The following is a 20,757-nucleotide window of genomic DNA, read 5'->3' as shown; positions in this document are numbered from 1 at the left end:
AAGGTGACAATGTTCCATTAACCGTGAAACTGTGAACAGTTGGCAAGTCTATGTTTACTTTAAAACTAATACCATCATGCTGATACTTGCCAGAATGAAAAATCCTTCTACATTCGTCCATACTCAACTCTACCTGTTTTTCATGTGGCACGTCTAGTACGTGCACATGACTCGCGGTGCCACAAAACCAGCGCTCCAATTTTAGTCTAACCTCACAACTAATGGCTTCCGACAGTATAAAATCGGTTTCTGCTAACCCCAATAATTCCACAGATCTGACCGGTTCCATCCTATCATGCAAACAGGCAGCTGATCTAAGTTCAACATTACTTATTTGAGAACAATCATAAGCTGCTAACCGTGGATCCTGTGACGTATACATACCACCAACAATAAGCAAACAATAAGTCTGCATCACAACAACAAATAACAAAATATCCAAGTACCTGACTCCTCTATCATCCTTGGATTTCTTCACAGGTACTGGTCCAGCACGTCCACTCTTTGAACTACAAGCGTCAGGCGACCTCTTTCGCATACCACGATCTCCATCTCGTCTATTCCGGTCATGTCTATCACCACCGCCGCTTCCTCTCTTGTCATCACGCTCCCGACGGTTTTCGTGGTAATCTCTTCTCCTGCAAATATTATACAAATTATTTCAAATATTATTTTTTAATCAATTTTGCGAGGTTCCTAGTTACTACATCTGCTACTGAATAACGTTCTAATCTGTCTTTTTCTCTGTTTTGTCTATCCTCTTCCAATTTTTGTAATTGTACTTCATTTGTAGAACCTTTAGGACGACCTTTAACAGGAATAGTCTCAGACATTTTTTGCAGTTTTGCATTATCTAACGATCTATCTAATTCATCCTCCTCAACATCCCTACCTCGTTTAACACTTCCCCTTCGTTGTTCCAAGTTTACAATTTTACTTTGCAGTTTTGGAAAAGTGTCCTCTAAAATACTCATCCGAGACTCTAACTCTCTAGCAGATTCCATGTTAACATCCTCTACACCCAAACTGTTGTCTACTAAACTATTATCAGAGGCATAATCTCCATGAAAAACACTATCCTTACTAATAGTAGAATATGTAGAGTCTAACTTAGTTTTGTCAGTCGTATCATTCGTATCTACACTGTCAGAAATATGAGTACTTTCCAAAGTATCACTAAGATCCTCAACTAAATCATCTAAATTTTCATTATCCTGAGATACATTTGACCTTTGCTGTGACAACCCAACACCCAAAAAAGATTTCTCCAAAAAATCTGGTGTTACCTGTCCATCCTTCCGCCTTCCAACCACCTCTGGACTAGCGCCACAACTATTCTCCTCTTCAGAAACGCCTGAACAAGTTAAATTTCTTAAAGTATTGGGAAAGTCATAGTTTACTTTCAAGGTATTATCCACAGAGAAAAACTCATCTGTAATCACTAAGTCAATCTTTTCATCTGGAGTCAAGTCTAAAGTACTCTCAATAACATATATTTTATCCCTTGGTACAATTCTTACCCCTTTGTCTTTCAATCTACACTTTTCTAGGGGTTGAACCTCGAACAAACTATCAGAAATTACTTTAGTTACTAGACACGGACCCACCCATAGCGAGCAGAGTTTACGAGCTACACCAATCGTTGTGACGTCATAATAAATATAACAATAAGAATTTATAGCTATCGGCCGACCTATCCTTTCTGTATTTTCTACCTGTAAATACTTCTCAGTTCTCTCTTGTCCAGTTCTCCAATTTTTGTCAAGGCACTCCAATAACTCTGAAAAATTCATATGTTTAATTTTCGAGCGGGTTAAAGGATCAAATGAGTCAAGCGGAAGCTTAGGGTTTCGTAGAAACATCTTGAAATACGGGGAACATCCTAACCTCCGATTGAAAGAAGTGTTCATACAAAATTGTGTAGCTTTAAGTTTATGAGCCCAATCTCCATCTTGAAAACGTAAATCAGTCTTAAGAAACGAATACACCGATTGGTTGTATCTTTCACTGTAATTTGAATTTGCTGATCTTGGAGGGATAAAAATTTGTTCAATTCCCAACCTTAAACAAACTTCCCTAAAAACTTTTGATTTGAAACTTTGTGCATTGTCAGTCCTGATTCTCTCGCATAATCCCCAAACAGAAAATAAATTAAACTTCAAACATTCAATAATTGTTTCAGCTTTAACATCCTCAATAGCAAACAACCACACATATCTAGTACAACTGTCAACTACTATTAAAATATGCTTACAAATGACTCCATTATATTCACACTCATTCAAAGGACCTAAAGCATCTACGGCCAACTCTGCCATAGCTTCCCCAGCCAAAGGAGAAAATTCTATATTATGATTATGTTTTGGTTTTTTACGTCTATTCAAACAAATGACACAATTTGCAACTGCCGCCGCTACATATTTAGACACATAGGGAAAAATGAAGTGACGATTAATCCTGCTCAAAGTTTCCAAATAACCCCTATGCCCCGCTGTAACATCTGCATGAGCTAACAAGAAAACTTTATTGTACATTCCAATAGGTACCACTACCCGCTCAATAAATTGAAATTCTTTCTGGAGCCGCATAGGTGAAGTCAAGATAATTAAACCATCTTTATAACTCAAATGTTCAAAAAATCTTAATATTTGTTTACCACGATAAGGCATTTGAGACAATTCTCTGGACGTAGGTTTGACATTATTTACAATAAATTTCCTCACCTCAACTAAAACAGGATCCTTCTCCAGGCTACGACTAAATTCTCTCGCCTTCAATCTGGATGCTATTTGACTGGCCGTCTCTGCTCCAATTCCTGCAATAAGACATAATTTAGGATCTTCCAATTGATATACAGTATCCAATATTAACTCTCCTTGTTCGTCTGTCGATAATTTAGATATCCTATCTTTACTATCCTTTAATGCAGTACGTGACAATATATCAACATTAGTATGCATCTTGCCCTGCCTATGTACAACCTCATAACTGAAGGTGGATAAAAAGTTTATCCACCTTATGGTGAGACCAACAAAATATCCATTCTGCCTCCAAGTAGATAGATGTTTCAGTGCAGCTGAATCAGTTCTCACGATAAACTTCTTGTGTCTCAAATAACATTCAAATCTTTCAACAGCATTTACTAATGCACATAATTCTCCTTTATGCGCTGCATAATTGGCTTCATGAGTTGAACAAACACGTGACCAACACGATATCATCTTCTCTTGCCCATTTTGTTTTTGACTTAACACCGCAGACATAGCTGTAGATGACCAATCTGTATCCAACACAAATGGTTCAGCCTCCATCCTCCAATCCGGGAACGATTTACTTATTTCTTCACAGAACAATTCTCTAGTCTTTGTAAAGGCTTCCATACTTTTTTCATCCCATTCTATTTTACTACTGTTTCTGAATTTGTTCAATGGTGCCGTAATATCAGAAAAATTCTTGAAATATGAACCATAATAATTTATGAAACCAGTAAATCTTTGAATATCTTTACCTGTTTCAGGTACTGGCCAATTCTTAATCTTTTCAATATATGCTTGGTCCATAAATATGCCTTCTGCATTTATAATATGGCCCAGAAATTTCACTTCCTCTGCAAACAATGTACATTTTCCAAGATTAATCTTGAGGCCTGCTTCACAGAATGTTCGTAGCAGAGTATTCAAATGCTCCAGATGTTCCTCCACATTCATACTATATACAAGAACATCGTCCAAATAAACTAGGCAAAATGCCCTTAATTCAGGACTCAAATCCATTACTCTATCCATCAACTTTACAAATGCACTTGGAGCATTGGTCAATCCGAACGGAAGCCTCTTGAAGCAATATTGCCGTCCATTAGAACAAAATGCTGTATATTTCCTGACAGATTCCTTCAAGTGCATTGAATTATACGCTGAAGTAAGGTCAATAGACGTAAAAATCTTCTTTCCTCCAAGTTTGTCAAATAGCTCACCAATATTAGGCAAAGGGTAACAGATCTTCTCAGTTATCTCATTTAACGAGCGGTAGTCCAGGACAAACCTGACTTTCACCTCGTTAGTATTTCCAACCTTCTTCTTAACAGCAAAAATTCCAGAATTAAACGGTGAATTACATTCTTCTATCACATCTGTTTCCAACCATAAATCAATCTGTTCTTTTAGTTTCTCTGCATGATGAGGATTGAGTCTAATCATCCTATTTTTGAAAGGTTGAGCTCCAGGAACCAACTGAATATCATACTCCTCCAAAGTACAAGATCCAATATCCGTAGGGTCAATCGATAACGCCTTGAAATTCTTTAAAAACAAACCAACTATTCTTCCTTTCAAAGAAACATTATCTTTTAAAAACGGAACTTTATCCAACTTCAATTTATCTTTAATAAAACGAATCTTCTTTAATGTTGTTGACACATCTTCTTTAACTCTGTTCTCTTGCAACATCGCTATCTTCTCCGCCAAAAACAAATTTCCAACCAAAGTACCAGCAGGAACAGATTTCTTAACAGTTTCAAAATTCGTGATTTTAGTCATAATTTTACCGTTCTTCCCCACCTCAGTAATTCCTTCATTTATCAACAAGTTGTTTCGGCTACAGTAACCTTGTCTAGGAGCTATATAACACAACTGTCCTTCAGGCATATTTCCCTTAGTTGAAACTTCTACCACCACTGTACTTAATGCAGGAATTTCTATTCGATTTTTCAATGAACAAATCCATTTTTGGTCTTGTAACTCAGCTACATTAATCTCAGGTTTCTTAGTTCTTGCTTTCTCCATTTTCTCCAAAACCGTATGAACCAAATTCTTCACTACAATTTTTCGTTTAGCTACTAAATTCACACTGATTCCATGCATCTCAATCCTGTTGCCGTCTTTGGCAAATATCGTCTTCACGTTATTTTTGTTCAGCCAATGACTGCCTAGATTCATAGGTACATTCATGCCAGAAATAACAAAGCAATCTTCTTGAAAACTGTGACCTCCAATCTGAAATTCAACATTCCGAACAACACCATCAATCTTGATGCTGGAACCCTGCACGCCTGTTGCTTTCGAATCCGTTTCTTCAATCATACAATCAAGTTTTCTAGCCAACACTTGAGATATCAGGCAGCCTCTTGCATTGCCGCTATCAATTAAGGTCAGGATTTCCATGCCACCAATCTTCGTTGGAACGTAGACTTCAGCCGCTCCAGCCGCCATCTCAGAATCTTCATGAAACTTATAAACAGCTATCTAACCAACACCAGCAGTTATGAGGTTGTAACTATCCAATTGTCTATCAAATAACTATCTATCTGTCTACAACAAATAACAAAATAACGGAATAAAACAAATCACTCACCGACAATATTTCATCCACCAACAGAAACGTCCAAAATATCTCTTAATCCACAATCAACAAAACTTCTTTCCGGCCAACAGAAACATCCCAAAATATCTCTTAATCCACAATCAGTAAATCTTCTCTCCGGCCAATCTAAAATATTACAAACTTTTAGATGCCAATTGATGGATAAATCACTGTACATAAGAATTAATATCGATATTAATATATATATATATAACAAATTTTTACAAGACTATTTTTCGAACAGCAATATATATATAATGGTAATCAAATATTAACAACATGAAACAAAATCTTAACAACTCACCATCAAATAAATAATGATGACAGTATCTCTCAATCACCACAAATACTCTTCTCAGCCAATCTAAAATAAAATACAATTATTTTAGATGCCATAAATAAATGTTTTCACTGAACAAATAAACTTGCAACACAATAAAAGAAGTTGTATTAAGAAATATGACATGATCAAATATTATCAATCACCAAACAAATTAATCTTTCCAAATACCATAAGTTCAATTCTTTTGTAATTCAATAAAATATTACCTAACAAAACTATTATTGTCAGATTAAAACTGAGATGTATAAAAGGTTTAAAAGTCGAAATTCAACTAACTATATATCTCAATACCTGAGAGCACCTTCTTGCGCAGCTCTGCTTCTCTGCGCAGCTCAACTTTCTGCGCATGGCGCGCTCCTCGCCTGATAATCATTGCAGCTACCTCTCTACACCACCCCATTTTGCGCATACCAGCTCTGAGAGATAGTGCAAATTTCTTTGCAAATATGTTCACTCCCCCTTTTTCTCAAACAAAAGAGACAGCTCCCCCATATCTGCGCATACCAACTCTGAGAGGTAGTGCAATCTTCTTTGCAAATATGTTCACTCCCCCTTTCTCCTCCAACAAAAGAGACAGCTCCACCATATTTGTGCATTCCAGCTCCGAGAGACAACCCCTCCCTTCCTTCATAGAGAGAGACTACTCCACGATTATATCTAATGCATTATAACAATTTTGCTTCATGAAATTCTAAACTTCATAAAAAATTTTGCTGAATCAACATTACTAAATCGCAATATAATTGTTTTAAAATCGAATACTTTAAATCACAATAACTGACTCAACTTTTAAAACAATTTTCCACATTTCATCAAAATTTAATACTTTTCAAATATCTAATTTCACATTTTTATCAAATTTAAATCAATTTAAAATTCAATTTAATATTTTTCAATAGCAATTTTACAAAATTGTATTCCTAATTCGTTTTTCATTTTCACTTTTTATTATTCTTATCTCTGTTAGACTCCACAACAGTCTGAAACAAAAATGAATTTTCCTAATTTCAACAAAACATAATCAAAAATTAAATTAATTATTTTGATTTCCATTATAACATAATCTCATAATTTCATATACGCTTATAAACAATATGTTATCTTTCATAATTCAAAATAAACCATCAAAATAAATTATCACAAAATTAGAGTTGCTTCGTTCACTCTTTACCATTAATTTTGTTTTGTTGTTGTTTATTTACAATGCGCATAAATCAAAACAATGCCGCGTAACAAGTAGAAAATGGAATAAGGTTTTATGATTATAATACATACAAAACATTAATACCATAAAATGTCATCTATAATAGCATTATTCCATGCCTCGACTTCCGCTACAAGATCGTCTTCATAATCACTTGCCCCTAAACCATCGACATGCGCCACTTCCTTCGTATCCTCCCCTTCTTTCACCTCTCCTTCAATTTCACCAACCAATTTCTTTTTATCAATACTATTTTCATTCTTTTTAAAACTCTTTTGCCCCGTCTTATAAGGAACAAAAGGCTTGTTTCCCCACCGCAAAAAGTATTTTCCTTTAGGATTAGGCAACTTTTTATCTCTAATATCAAAACAATCCCTCATCATGTGACCTTTTCTGTTGCAATAATAACAAATAAAACCACCTTGAATTGCGCCAATTAAAGGAATAAGTTCAGCTGGTCCACCAAATTCATCAGCTAAATCAATTTCACATTGATTTATTTCATATGACAAATTATCTTCATCACTAACCTGATCAATAGTTACAGGATTTGACTTGGAACCAACGCCACCAACCATCGTTTTAGCCAAAGCCATCTGGTTTGTTGTACATCCTCTAGCCATTGACCCTGAAATTTGGTTAAATTGTAACCCTTTAACAATCAATTGTGCTTTAACTATTAACTCTGTCCGAAACTTCGTTATCATTCGCACTTGTCCGTCACGCTCCAAATCCAACGCAAATTGACGCATCTGATTAGCCAAAAGTGGAGATAAGACCACATTACACACTTGAGAATAGAAATCCATAAACATATCATCAGTTGGTTTCACAGCATGTTTCACAATATTACTGACCCAATCACTAAACAATGATAAATAACGCTCCTTTAATAAAATTCAACATATAATCGGTCATATACCATAGTGTATCATGTACCAGCCTCCACTCTCTCTCCACCAACAATTCAACATATAATCGGTCAGAGCAAAGTGTATCATGTGCCAGCCTCCACTAAAATACAAAATACATACATTGCTCTCAAGTCAGGAAGAAAGGGACTATACATCACATTTCTCCCTGGCTTTAACATGAACATGGATTTCAAAACTGTAATATTTCAGATTGAATATAACAATATGTTTATTACATGTTAATTATCATATATATATTATAAGTAGCATTGAATGCTTATTAAATAGATAATAATTGATCTGGTATGACACCTGCCATATTTTTTATTTTATTTTTTTTTTTTATTTTATTTCCAGATCTTTAAACACTTCATATACATTTTTTTATTATTTTGGTTCCTTAGAACTCTTTTGTGTTCTTTTTTTTTATATATATTCCTTTTTTCTTTATGTGTTTTTTTTTTTTTCTTTTTTAATATTTTTTTTAAAAAAAACATTGATTAACATATAATCATTGAAAATGCATTGATTAACATATAATGCATTGATTAACATACAAAACAGTGATTAACATATAACCATCAGATTTAAAACATGGCATTATAGAGCATTAATATAAAACATTAATTTTGAACCTTTTCGAGACTACTACTGCCTCAACAAATACTTAAACATTAACACATAAAATAAAACTATGAATTAACACACATAAAACTATAATTATTCATAATCATTGATCATAATATTCATTTTCTTTTGCCAAATTTTTCTTGATAATAGTAGTATCATTCATATCCATCAATCCATCAATCATCTCACAAATGACATAACCATACCAATGCTACAACACCACAAACGATATAACCATACCAGTTGACCTTAGCTTAGTTATAAACTGGTTTCCACTTAGCAACTGTGATTTTCTCAAACAACACAACAGCCATTCACCTCCACCACAAGAAGCCTCCAATCTCTTCAAAAAAATTGGGATCGAATCCTTTCTAGCATCGACTCTAGCTACTTCCCAAAATTCACCCTTTCCTGATTCAAAATACGTTGCTGATCCTGCAGGTTAGCCAACCAAGCATCTAACTCAACCATTCTAGTAGCCAAACCTGCCAAATGTTTGAGGTCTCAGGTCAAAAATCAGAACTGCTGTTCACATTTATCATCCAGGAGATTATATCTATTGCATAGTCAGGCATGACTTAAGCCTAATAATGACAACCACAATAACTGCTATTAACATCTCTGTTAGAATCCAAAAATCGACATGTCATTCAAAATACAGAAACTGCCAATGATTTTCGTTATAACAATGATGCTACTGTCGACACTCCAACCAATGATAACGTTGAAAACAATGAACAGAAACAACAAACACAGAGAAATCTGCAGCCGAACAAAAGCAACCAAAACCTTCGCCATAGATTGATTTGAAATCTGATCCATTTCTTTTTTCAATACTAACTATCGACAAAAACACCAGCTATTGACAAGTAAGATATCCAACCTGGCAGTCAAATCTACAACAGCCACATCATCTTTAAGCCCCGCCTTCTTTAGAACAGCTAAAGTTTCACTAACCAGCATTTTACTTTAACTGCCCACTGTATTAACAACTTACAAATATCCGTTTTATCAGTCATAAATATATTTAAGATACACTGCATGCTATTTTAAAATTCTGCACAACTTCACAATAGCTTCTAGCCCATGGTGTATATCTCTGTATATCATTATCTATCAACTAAATACTTCTCATTTTGACAACTGTAAAAACATCTCTTTGTAGCTACCTGACTCACTGTGCATTTATTTGCATCATCCTGACACACTGTGCACATCTGTTCAAAATAAATATCAACATAATTCGTTTAGCTCTTTGTATCTACCTGACTCACTGTGCATTTATTTACGTTATTCTGGCACACTGTGCACATCTGTTCAAAAATGTTACAATATCAACATATTTCGTTTAACTCAATGTTATTTCATTATCCTTGACATACAAATCCTCAATTTTCAAATTAAGCTTCAAAACTACTCTCCGACGTCTTATTATCCACAACTGTTGCTTAAATGCTTAAATTTAACACCTCCAAGTCTTCAAAACTTTTCAACAGTTATTATAAATCTAGCAATCTATAAATCTAAATTACTTTTCTTCTCCTTGGCAGCAGTTGGACTGTTGATTGAAGTACTTATAACAGGTTGAGAAAGGGTTGCAACAACAGTACCAACAGATTGACTTGCTTCAGTAGGATTATGATTATCATTATCACCAGTACCAACAGATTGACTTGCTTCAGTAGGATTATGATCATCACTATCACCAGTACTATCATTAGTTGCATATGATTTGCCACTACTGGTTGATTTAAGATTCTTCTTGCCAAGATCAGTAATAGTCTTCCCATATATAGAGATATCATATTCAAGCTCAAAGATAGCTTTATCAATCATTGTTTGCAAGTATTTAATCTGTAACATCATCAGCTCTCCTTTTACTTTCAACTCTCTTCTTCAGCTCTAGTACATCATGAGGAAACATATTCTGTTGCACAATAGACAGAATATTAGTAAATCCATAAACTCCAGCAGCTCCATACATTCCAAATATGTTGTCAATCCAGCACAGGCTTCCTTTGGAGTTTTGTGCAAGCACTCAGTTGTTAGCTTCAGGTACTTTTCATGATCACTAAATCTCCTTATAGTTGCCAGAGAATACAGGAACCTTGAACTTGATATCTACCTTCCTGGTGATACTCCAAGCTTCTTGACCGCGTTATTGAGAGCAGTTTTAGCATCCTGTTTAGCTTCCTGTTTAGCTTCCTGTTTAGCATTCTGAACTTCAACAGACTTCACATCTAATCTATAAACAGATTCTCCAGCAGCAATAGCATGTTTCACAATATTACTGACCCAATCACTAAACAATGATAAATAACGCTCCTTTAATAAAATTCAACATATAATCGGTCATATACCATAGTGTATCATGTACCAGCCTCCACTCTCTCTCCACCAACAATTCAACATATAATCGGTCAGAGCAAAGTGTATCATGTGCCAGCCTCCACTCAAAATACCAAAATACCAATGTCAACACAAAACAATGGCCAAATTCAAAACTAGATTTCAGTCACCACCAACTACTTCTCTTGCGGCCGATCTAAAACAAAATACAATCATTTTAGATGCCAAAACTTATTTAATACATATTTTATTTTCACTCAACAAAATAAAATAATTTCTTTAACATGTATTAGTATATATAACATTAATCAAATGTATATCAATATTGAACATCATTAAAAAGAAAATCTTAGCAAACTAAAACTCACCAACAGGTAATACTGTATCTCAACCACCATAACTACTCCTCTTTTCGACCAATCTAAAACATAATACAATTATTTTAGATGCCATACTTAAATGTTATCACTTAACAAATAAAATTTCAACATGTCTTCTTAAAAATGTATTAAGAAATATAATATTAATCAAATGTTTGTCAATAATCGAGCAACATAAAAATAATTCTTAATACAATATATTAGTCTAATACAGTAAAAATTTACCTAATTATTCTATGAAATATCTGAATAATAACTTATATCATCCACAACTATTTTTATGTATTAGAATCTTGAAAGTTGAAGCACAACTAACTATTTTTCTCTATACCTGAGAGCACTTTCTTGCGCAGCTCAACTTTTGCGCATACAACGCCCAACTCCTGCTCATCATTGCAGCTACCTCTCTGCACCACCCCATCTTGCGCATACCAACTCCGAGAGACAGTGCAAACTTTCCTTGCCAAATTTTTGCCCACCCCCCTTCTCCATGAAGAGAGACAGCTCCACACAAATATCTAATGCATTATAACAATTTTGCTTCATGAAATTCTAAGCTTCATAAATAATTTTGCTGAATCAACATCACTAAATCGCAATATATACTATTCTATATCGAGTATCCTTAACAAAAAATTTAAGTTAAACAAAAACTTAAAAAAAAACTTATTTTGATTCATCCAAAATTTAGCAACACATAATGTTCCAATTTCAAGTTTGAGTGCAATTTGATTGACCACCCTGTGTTATTAATATATTTGTTTTTTCTATAATCAAATTCGGTCCGCCCATCCATACGACCGTTCGTCCTTCCGTCACTCTGTACGTCAATCCTTTTAGCTTTTTTCGTTAATTAATACATGTCAGCATTGTCCTATCGCTTCCAAACTTTACATGATGATTTCTGCAGCAGGTAACGTAGCAACACTATAATCATTTCTATGACGTCCATACTTCCATTTGTAAACATGTTGATTTGACCACAAATTTCTATATGATCTAATTATCCGATTGTTTTGATGTATATTGATTCCTGGGACAACAAAGTACAATACTTATGATTACAATGTCAAGCATCCAATCACCCTTCAGACCACCAACACTCTGAGATGCACAACCTTTTTCGAGAAATTTTAACTGTGCATGGTATTGAATTGCGTCTGTTTTGGCCCAAGGCATTCCCTCACTCTAACTATTTACTTCTAACTATTTACTTCATTTACTTCAAGTATCTGACATAGTAGCAGTGAGAACCATTTTTAACGTCTGTGCATGGTAACGAGTTTCACCGGTTTTGGCCAAAACATTTCCCCCACTTTAACTTTTACGTCACACATCTCACATAGTAGCAGTAGGAACCATTTTTAACTTTGTTAGTTATGACTCAGTGTCAGACCGAGATTCAAACCTTTCACCTACCCAACGACAAGTAGATGCCGGTTTACAAGCGAAGCCACTCTATAAGCAAGTTCATAAAATGTAAGTAAAACATCAATCTGTATCAATCAGTTCTTTTTTTAACAAATTTACTTACAATTTTACATCGACTCTTATACACTTATTTTCTCAGTTTTGACACTATACAAGTGTTGATGTTCGTTTGTCCTACCATTCAATGCTTCGCTTTTGTTAATGTTGTCTTCCTTGTTTTTTACAAAGATTATTCAGTTCTGACACTATGCAAGTGTTGATGTTCGTTTGTCCTACCATTCAATACTTCGCTTTTATTAATGTTGTCTTCCTTGTTTATTACAAACAAATTTGCTTACAATTTTTGCATTGAATCTTATACGCGTATATTCTGATTATTTAATTTTGACACTACACAAGTGTTGATGTCCATTTGTCCTGCCATTCCATTGCTTCGTTTTTACGGATGCTGTCATCTTTGTTTTTATACATCATATCCTCATTACAATGAATATGAATATTAATATCCTTGGTTTATACATCATATTCGAAAACGTTTCAATTACAATAGAAGTCATATATAAGTCAAACTAAACTTGCAACATTTAACCACCAAGTCTAAACAACACATTTTGTAATTAATTTATATTGCATCACCCATCATTGGATATAATGTACAATGGATAATAATATATCCATTGTACACACATCCAACAAGTTTTCTCTTCTCTCCATACAAATATTTTCAACAAACATCCATAAATAATATATCCATTGTACACACATCCAACAAGTTTTCTCTTCTCTCCATACAAATATTTTCAACAAACATCCATAAATAATATATCCATTGTACACACATCAACAAGTTTTCTCTTCTCTCCATACAAATATTTCCAATAACATTCATTTCCTACTATACAAATATTTCCGATAATTCATTCATATATATATAATATGTTCATTATACATTTCAATTCTGCATATCATAATTAATCCACATATAATATGTCCATTGTACAATCCAATTCTACACACATATCTCTCTCTCACTCTCTCTCTCTCTCTCTCTCTCTCTCTCTATCTCACATCATAATCAAATACTGAATAACAATTTTTGCTTCATTAAAAATTTTCGCTGAGTTATGCATTCCAATCTTAAATCGCCATTTAATTGTTTAAAATAAATCTAGTTAAATCCACAAAAATTCCGCTCACCAATCAAATATCACATTCTTCTGATCATGATGACAAGTATGTATCAATCCAAATCAACGTAAATTCAAAAACAAAACAAACAAAATTTCTGTTCTATCTATAATAGAAATTTCGTACTATGAATAATATATCACAGATCAAAGATCACATATCTATCTTCACGCTAGTACAATCGTTATTATTCATAGCACATTTTAACCATATTCAAAATATTTTGTTTCCATACATATAAACTTAAGAGTAGCTTTACTCTTATTTATACATAAACCGCAATATAATTGTTTTAAAATTAAATACTTAGAACCATAATAACTGACTCAACTTTTAAAACAATTTACAGCCTTTCATCAAAATTCTAATACCTTTTAAAGTATCTAATTTCAAATTTTTATCCAATTTTCATAAAATCACGATTTTAACATTTAATAAAATCAATTTTCTTCCATTAACAATTTTACAAAATTGTATTCCTATTTTCGTTGAAATTAATCCATCTTCAATTTTTTTTATTATTCTTATCTCTGTTAGACACCACAATAGTCTGAAACAAAAATAAATATATCCAAATATCCAATTCCAGTGTAACAAAACAAAAAAAAAAAAAATAAATGCATATATTTTGATTTTCATAATAACATAATCTCATAAACTCGTATTCAATAGTTAACAAAATGTTATATTTCCAGAATTCAAATAATTACCATAAATCAAATTATTTTCCATCACAAACTTTATAGAGTTGCTTCGTTTCTCTCCTTATTATTTAAACAATGTCAGCGCTTTCCAAATTATATGTTATAAATTCTAACCTTGTGCATGGACACCACAATGGCAGATAAATTAACATTTATCCCACTAATTCGAATAATATCAGAGATCTACATTGATTAGCAATGGATACAACAATGGAAAATAAATTGACGTTCATTCCCAAAAATCGAGTAAGATCAGTAATATACAGGGATATAACAATAGCAGATAAATTTTCGTTCATTCTAGAAAAAGTTGCTCCACAAATAATCTATATGATTTGTAACATAACATCTCCAAGTTAGATCAGTAATATACATGGATATAACAATAGCAGATAAATTTTCGTTCATATAGAAAAAGTTGCTCCACAAATAATGAGTTTTATTTCCTCAATAAAAATACTTCCAGAAGCACAACTTCTATACATTTTTATAAGCCGTCAAATCTATCAGATACAAAACTTATTCAATTATAGATATCTTAATTGCAAAACTACAATACACAATACACAATAGAGAAAATCCTTCTTCCCTGCAAATTGTAGAAAGAAATACTTGTTTAATCAATACACAATAGAGAGAATACATTTTTAACAATTTTTAACAATACTCAACTGTCCTCGTCTCCCTGTAGAAACAAACTATAAAAGGATATATTTTTAACAACACATGTCTATCCTTCTTTCCCTGCTGATACATGTCCAGGGCGGCACCTTTTCCCCTTTCATGGTGTCCTCCACCAACATAGTACATGTCCAGGGCGGCACATATCTTTCCCTGGACATTATGTTGGTGTCCTCCACCCACATGTTGTCCTGCAATGTCCAGGGCGGCACCTTCTCCCCTTTCATGGTGTCCTCCACCAACATAGTACATGTCCAGGGCGGCACATATCTTTCCCTGGACATTATGTTGGTGTCCTCCACCCACATGTTGTCCTTCACTAGACAGGATGGTGTCGTGGTGTCCTTCAATGGACAGGATGATGACATGGTGTTCTTAACCATCACATATCTCTCCTTCACCAGGGGTTCGACCTGGTTCACCATCTCTCCATTCTTCAAGCATAACTGGTCCAGGAATTCGACCTGGTCCAGCATCACATGTCTCTCCTCCTCCAGAGGTTCGACCTGGTTCACCATCTCCTTGACTGTTACCTGGTCCTCTCCACCTATACACTCTCCCCCCCCTAACCTGTTTGGCAACACCAACAAACTTTCTTGTTCAAGGAAACACAATTTTTCATTAGCAATTGGAGCTTTGAAATTGTCCATAGAAAGTGTTGGCAACACCACCAAACTTTCTTGTTCAAGGAAACAAAATTTTTCATTAGCAGTTTGAGCTTCGAAATTGTCCATACTAATAGCTAATCCTGTAACCGCAGCACTGTTGATATCAACATTATCCGTCAACTCCTGAACCTTCGTCTCCAACGGCGCCACTCGCCCAGTCAAATTATCCAGCTTAGTCCCAAGATCAATCTGCATCGAGGCTATAGCACCCTGCAACGAGGCTATCGCCTCGAAGATGTCCTCCTGCCTCTCCTCCGGAGACAGCTTCCTGAAATGAGCAATGTCCAACTTCATCGCTCACAAAAAAATCCTGAATAAAAACAAAGTAAAGAAATAATACAGTCAAAAGAAAATCTGAGCTATAGATTCGTACTACACTACTGCGCCAAAATGACGTATAGTAATAGCAAGAACAAACAGCTAAATATTCTTATAAAGTGTATTAATTCAAGACAAGATAAACATACAATGATAATATTAAATATAATGGCAACAGTGTTTCGGATACGCACGTTTCCAGAAAGATAGTATCTTATCAAAAAATGCATCAATCTTATCATTCTCATGTTGCTTAACACTCAAATACGCATCTTTACACACATTTTTCATGTCGGGTGGTAAAAATGTCTCTCGCATCTTACACAAGTACCCCTTTAATGTTAATTGTCTATTCTCCATATCAGCAGGTTTTAGTGTATAACCACAAGCGGTTCTTACACCCACACATTTATCAAACAAAATTTCCTTACACACTTGATGATTAGTCATATGATAACGTCTAATAGTCATCCAAAATCTCTCCAAATAATCATCAAAGAAAATCACATCATCGTCAACCGCAAATTCAGGCGCATTTTTTCTGAACTGATCATCAAGTTTAGCACACGTTTCATTGTACCTATGCACATTCTCCTCCCCCTGCGAAACATACAGAGATCTATCTGGTACATAAACAAGAGATTTACACCAACTAACCTGCGATTCACTCAGTCCAGCTTCAAAAAAATTGAGCGTATTAAAATCCTCCGCATTAACCTCAGAAAGGGCTGGCCACCACATGAGAACTCCATTGTAGATATTATCCACAGCATCAACCCTAGACAATTCCCAAAGTTTTATGATCTTATCTTCATTTCCCTGCATACCACCAAAAATAGGCCGAGAACCACTAGCAAACAGTTTAGGCTTCTCCTCTGATCCTCCAAATCCGCCAGATCCACCAGCCGTCCTCTGCCACGGCATAGAGTTATTTAAACCATTCTGCTGGTTATTCGACCCATTCTGCTGGGTATTCTGCTGGTTATTCGACCCATTCTGCTGGGTATTCGAACCATTCTGCTCGTCATTCAAACTATTCTGCTGGGCAATCTTTTCAAGAATTCGCTGCTGGCCAGTCATAAACTCATCCACAACTGTCACATTCTCAGTCTTGATATCATTATCAACACTAGGCTCCACCACCTTATTAAGACGATCTTCCAAATCGTCCATCCGAGTAGCCAGTCCAGTAACCGCAGCAACATTAGTATCAACATTATCCGCCAATTCCTGAACTTTCGTCTCCAGCGGCGTCATCCGCCCAGTCAAATTATCCAGCTTATCCCCATTGGATTGAATATCACCCTGCAACGTGACTATCGACTCGAAGATGTACTCCAGCCTCTCCTCCGGAGACAGCTTCCTGAAATGAGCAATGTCCAACTTCATCGCTCACAAAAATTCCTAAATAAAAACAAAGTAAAGAAAAAATACAATTAAAAGAAAATCTGAGCTATAGATTCGTACTACACTACTGCGCCAAAATGACGTGTAGTAATAGCAAGAACAAACAGCTAAATATTCTTATAAAGTGTATTAATTCAAGACAAGATAAACATACAATAATAATATTAAACTTTAAGGCAACTATTCACTTTTATGTTCGTGTCGTGTTGCAGAGCAATGTCTTGCTCCGAAACGGTTGACACAAGAACTAAAAGCTAAAATATACAATACATGCATTGCTCTTAAGTCAGGAAGAAAGGGACTATGCATCACAAAAGTGTCTCAAAAATCAGCCATGTGACGTCTTAAAAATAAGGGACTATTCATCTCTTTTTTAGGGGTTTTCTTTCCCAGTTTTCCTCATTTTTATGACGTCACATGGCTGATTTTTGAGACACTTTGTCCCGCTACATTTTTTATATTAATTTCCTATTTTGAAAATATTTAATCTGTTTTTGAGATCTAAAGCAACAAAAAGAGATAAGAACACTTTCTCTTACTTAGTTTCTTTATGCGACAAACAACCCTTGATTTTCGGTCTGTAAACAAAAAACACTTAACTTTCTTTAGTTTTACTTATTTGCCATTTTATCTAATCACTTAGATTGATGGTTTTTTTTAAAGATAAGCTTTTCTATAATCGGTTCGTCCGTATATTAATAATTATAATGGCTTTTAAGCGTTGTTCACAGCTGACTTATTATATGAAAGAAATAACGTGAAAAACGCCCTTTCGCTCCAAATTGTTTACATTTTCTAACCAATAATGTGGTTAGATGGTTCCTGAACTGTGTTATCATTGGTCCAATCAAGTGATTGTCCATCTAGACTTAATAGGTATATTAATTCTTTTAATGTTGCTGGCCTGTGTAACTTTATATTTCCAGATGGATTTACCACGCCGGGGTTTGAAGGCTCTGTTGGTGTACAAGATTGTGTTTATCCTGGAGACCAACTGCACGGACACCTTCAACCTGCGCCAGTGTGTCCAACATCTTGCTCAGTTCAATGACGAGGAGGTCCTTCTAGCTGTAGTTGTCTATTGTGTTGAAAAGGTGAGGCTGAGTCTTTAACTCAAAGTTCCTTTCGAGCACAAAACCATTTTATTTTGAAAAATAAATTTATAGATTAGGGCCCTGCGGGGATACACAGTACCCACTACCCAATATACCTAACCTAACCCGACCTAAAGTAGCCTTGACTACCGTCCCTCCGTTCAAATAGCATAAAATTAAAAGCTTTTATTAATCAATACTAAGCTAACTTGAAATTTGTGAAATAATAATTAATGCAGCCATTTCAGAGATATCACTGGAAAAAAAGACAACAACCAATTGCTTTAATATAAAAAGGGAATAGTAGCTTCTGCAAATTGTAAGCAAGCTTCCAGTAAAATGCGATTATTAAGTCTAACTGTTCTTAAACGCATAGTATGATAAAACACATATTTAAAAACAGTTTGACCTAATAAGCGCCTTTGACTGGAATCTTACCCACAACTTTACGCAATATTGCAAAAGCTACTATTCCCTCCGTTTTAATATACTTTATTTCAGGGTTTGAATGGTCTTGCCGTAGAATCTTTGATGTCAATTGTTGGCAAAAGTAAAAATCCAGGTAAACAGCTTTTCTACTTTACTAAAATTTATTGTTCTTTTTCATGTAAAAATATTGTGAGCTTGCTGTGCTTCTTAATGATAAATTTCTATTTTATTTATACCAATTCCCAGGGAACTTAAAAGATAAAAGAATGAATGATAAAAAAGTATGTACAACCCTAATTGATAATAAGATAAGGTGTATTCAATTGTTGATAAACAATATTAACCCTTCTGTAGCTTTAACTTTATTGATTGAAAGCTTTGGACACTCCTATTTTGAAACCAACCAATCACCCTTGAATTAAAGTTCTCAACGTTTTTATAAAACCTTTGGTACCAGTGTTATTTACAGTTCATTGTATTCTCCCTCCATGTCAATACCCAAACCCATTAAATCACTTCTAGCAGCGTTTCGGAGCCGGAGCCGGGAGCAGCAACATTTTTGGTGGAGCCGGAGCCGTATTTTTCGGTAAAAACGGCTCCGGCTCCAGATTAGCTAAAAATAATTTTTTAAAGTAATATTATAATTTGGCAACGGTCTATTTCCATATAATAAACTGAAAAACTATTATTACTTAACAAATAGACACACATCCTGCTACTTTTATATAGCTTTAATCAAATAAAAGCAAAATATTTTATTTTATTTTATCAAATTCAATAATGAACAAAAATTTATATATTAATTTTAAGGTAGGAACCGGAGCCGCATCAAAATTAAACGGCTCCGAAACGCTGACTTCTAGCTATATTTACATGCTTGATTGGAATAAAAGGATTTACATACATACAAGAAATTATTTTTATTCTTATTTTTTAATTTTTTCATACATTTATTGTCTCTTTGGCTGTTTAAGAGAATTACCAACAGACAGACTTTAGAGTAAATGAATGAAATTATCTCGAGAAAGAAGAAACAATATGAGAACATTCATATAAGCGAAGCTCAACAAATCATATAATGACAGATATAGTGTAGCAGTGCTTAATAATCATGTACAATAACATCATTTCATAAATTCATATATTGAGAAATTGCTTAGTATGCAATATTCTAATTATAGCTTTGTATGCCGAACAAAATATAATTATTGAAACTAAACTTAAAAATCATTTCTCATTGTCACAGGAATCAATTAAATAAAATGAAGCTACATAGGATCTAAGATTTTGCAGCTTAACTTAAAACAACTTTTTAAAAATTTTTAAGTATTTGGTTTCTTTAATAGAAATTTTACAGATATACAAACACATATTATTTGTAGAAAATGTGTAGAAATAAGCATCAAGTAGTTTTCTCTAGTCTCACTCTCTCATTCTAAACTTTTGGTTTGTTTATGGTAAAAACTTTATCAAAAAGTTTCCTTAATAAAACCACTTTCCTCTCTCTCCGTTTTTTTTTTAAGAGTTGAGCTACTATATAATTTTATTTTCAAATGTCACAGTCTGTCCTTTTGCTATTAGAAACCTCCCTCCCTAGTATTTATCTCTAATTATATTGCTATTTTACAAAAGCGAAGATTTTCTATAATTAGGGTCGGT

The 20,757-nt window shown here is 34.2% G+C and overlaps 1 protein-coding gene and 1 long non-coding RNA gene across 2 annotated transcripts in view; one reads left to right on the top strand and one right to left on the bottom strand.

Moving 5' to 3' along the window:
- Window positions 1-20,757, top strand: part of LOC145317348 (uncharacterized) — a 75,698-nt gene that overhangs the window by 39,669 nt on the left and 15,272 nt on the right. The window contains exons 12-13 of the mRNA XM_080158391.1: window positions 18,502-18,669; window positions 19,171-19,231. Coding sequence (XP_080014517.1) covers window positions 18,502-18,669; window positions 19,171-19,231 — 229 coding nt within the window. The remainder of the gene's footprint in view (window positions 1-18,501; window positions 18,670-19,170; window positions 19,232-20,757) is intronic.
- On the bottom strand, window positions 10,106-12,061 carry LOC145317351 (uncharacterized). Its single transcript, XR_013878974.1, has 3 exons — window positions 11,404-12,061; window positions 11,167-11,219; window positions 10,106-10,994 (listed from the first exon to the last, which is right to left on the bottom strand). It is a non-coding gene; the product is annotated as an uncharacterized LOC145317351 (long non-coding RNA).

The sequence above is a fragment of the Acartia tonsa genome, chromosome 4, assembly GCF_053477335.1.
Source record: "Acartia tonsa isolate MP-2025a chromosome 4, ASM5347733v1, whole genome shotgun sequence".
NCBI classification, from domain to species: domain Eukaryota; kingdom Metazoa; phylum Arthropoda; class Copepoda; order Calanoida; family Acartiidae; genus Acartia; species Acartia tonsa.
The sequence above is the reverse complement of the archived record's forward strand: the minus strand, read 5'-3'. Positions and strand labels throughout refer to the sequence as shown.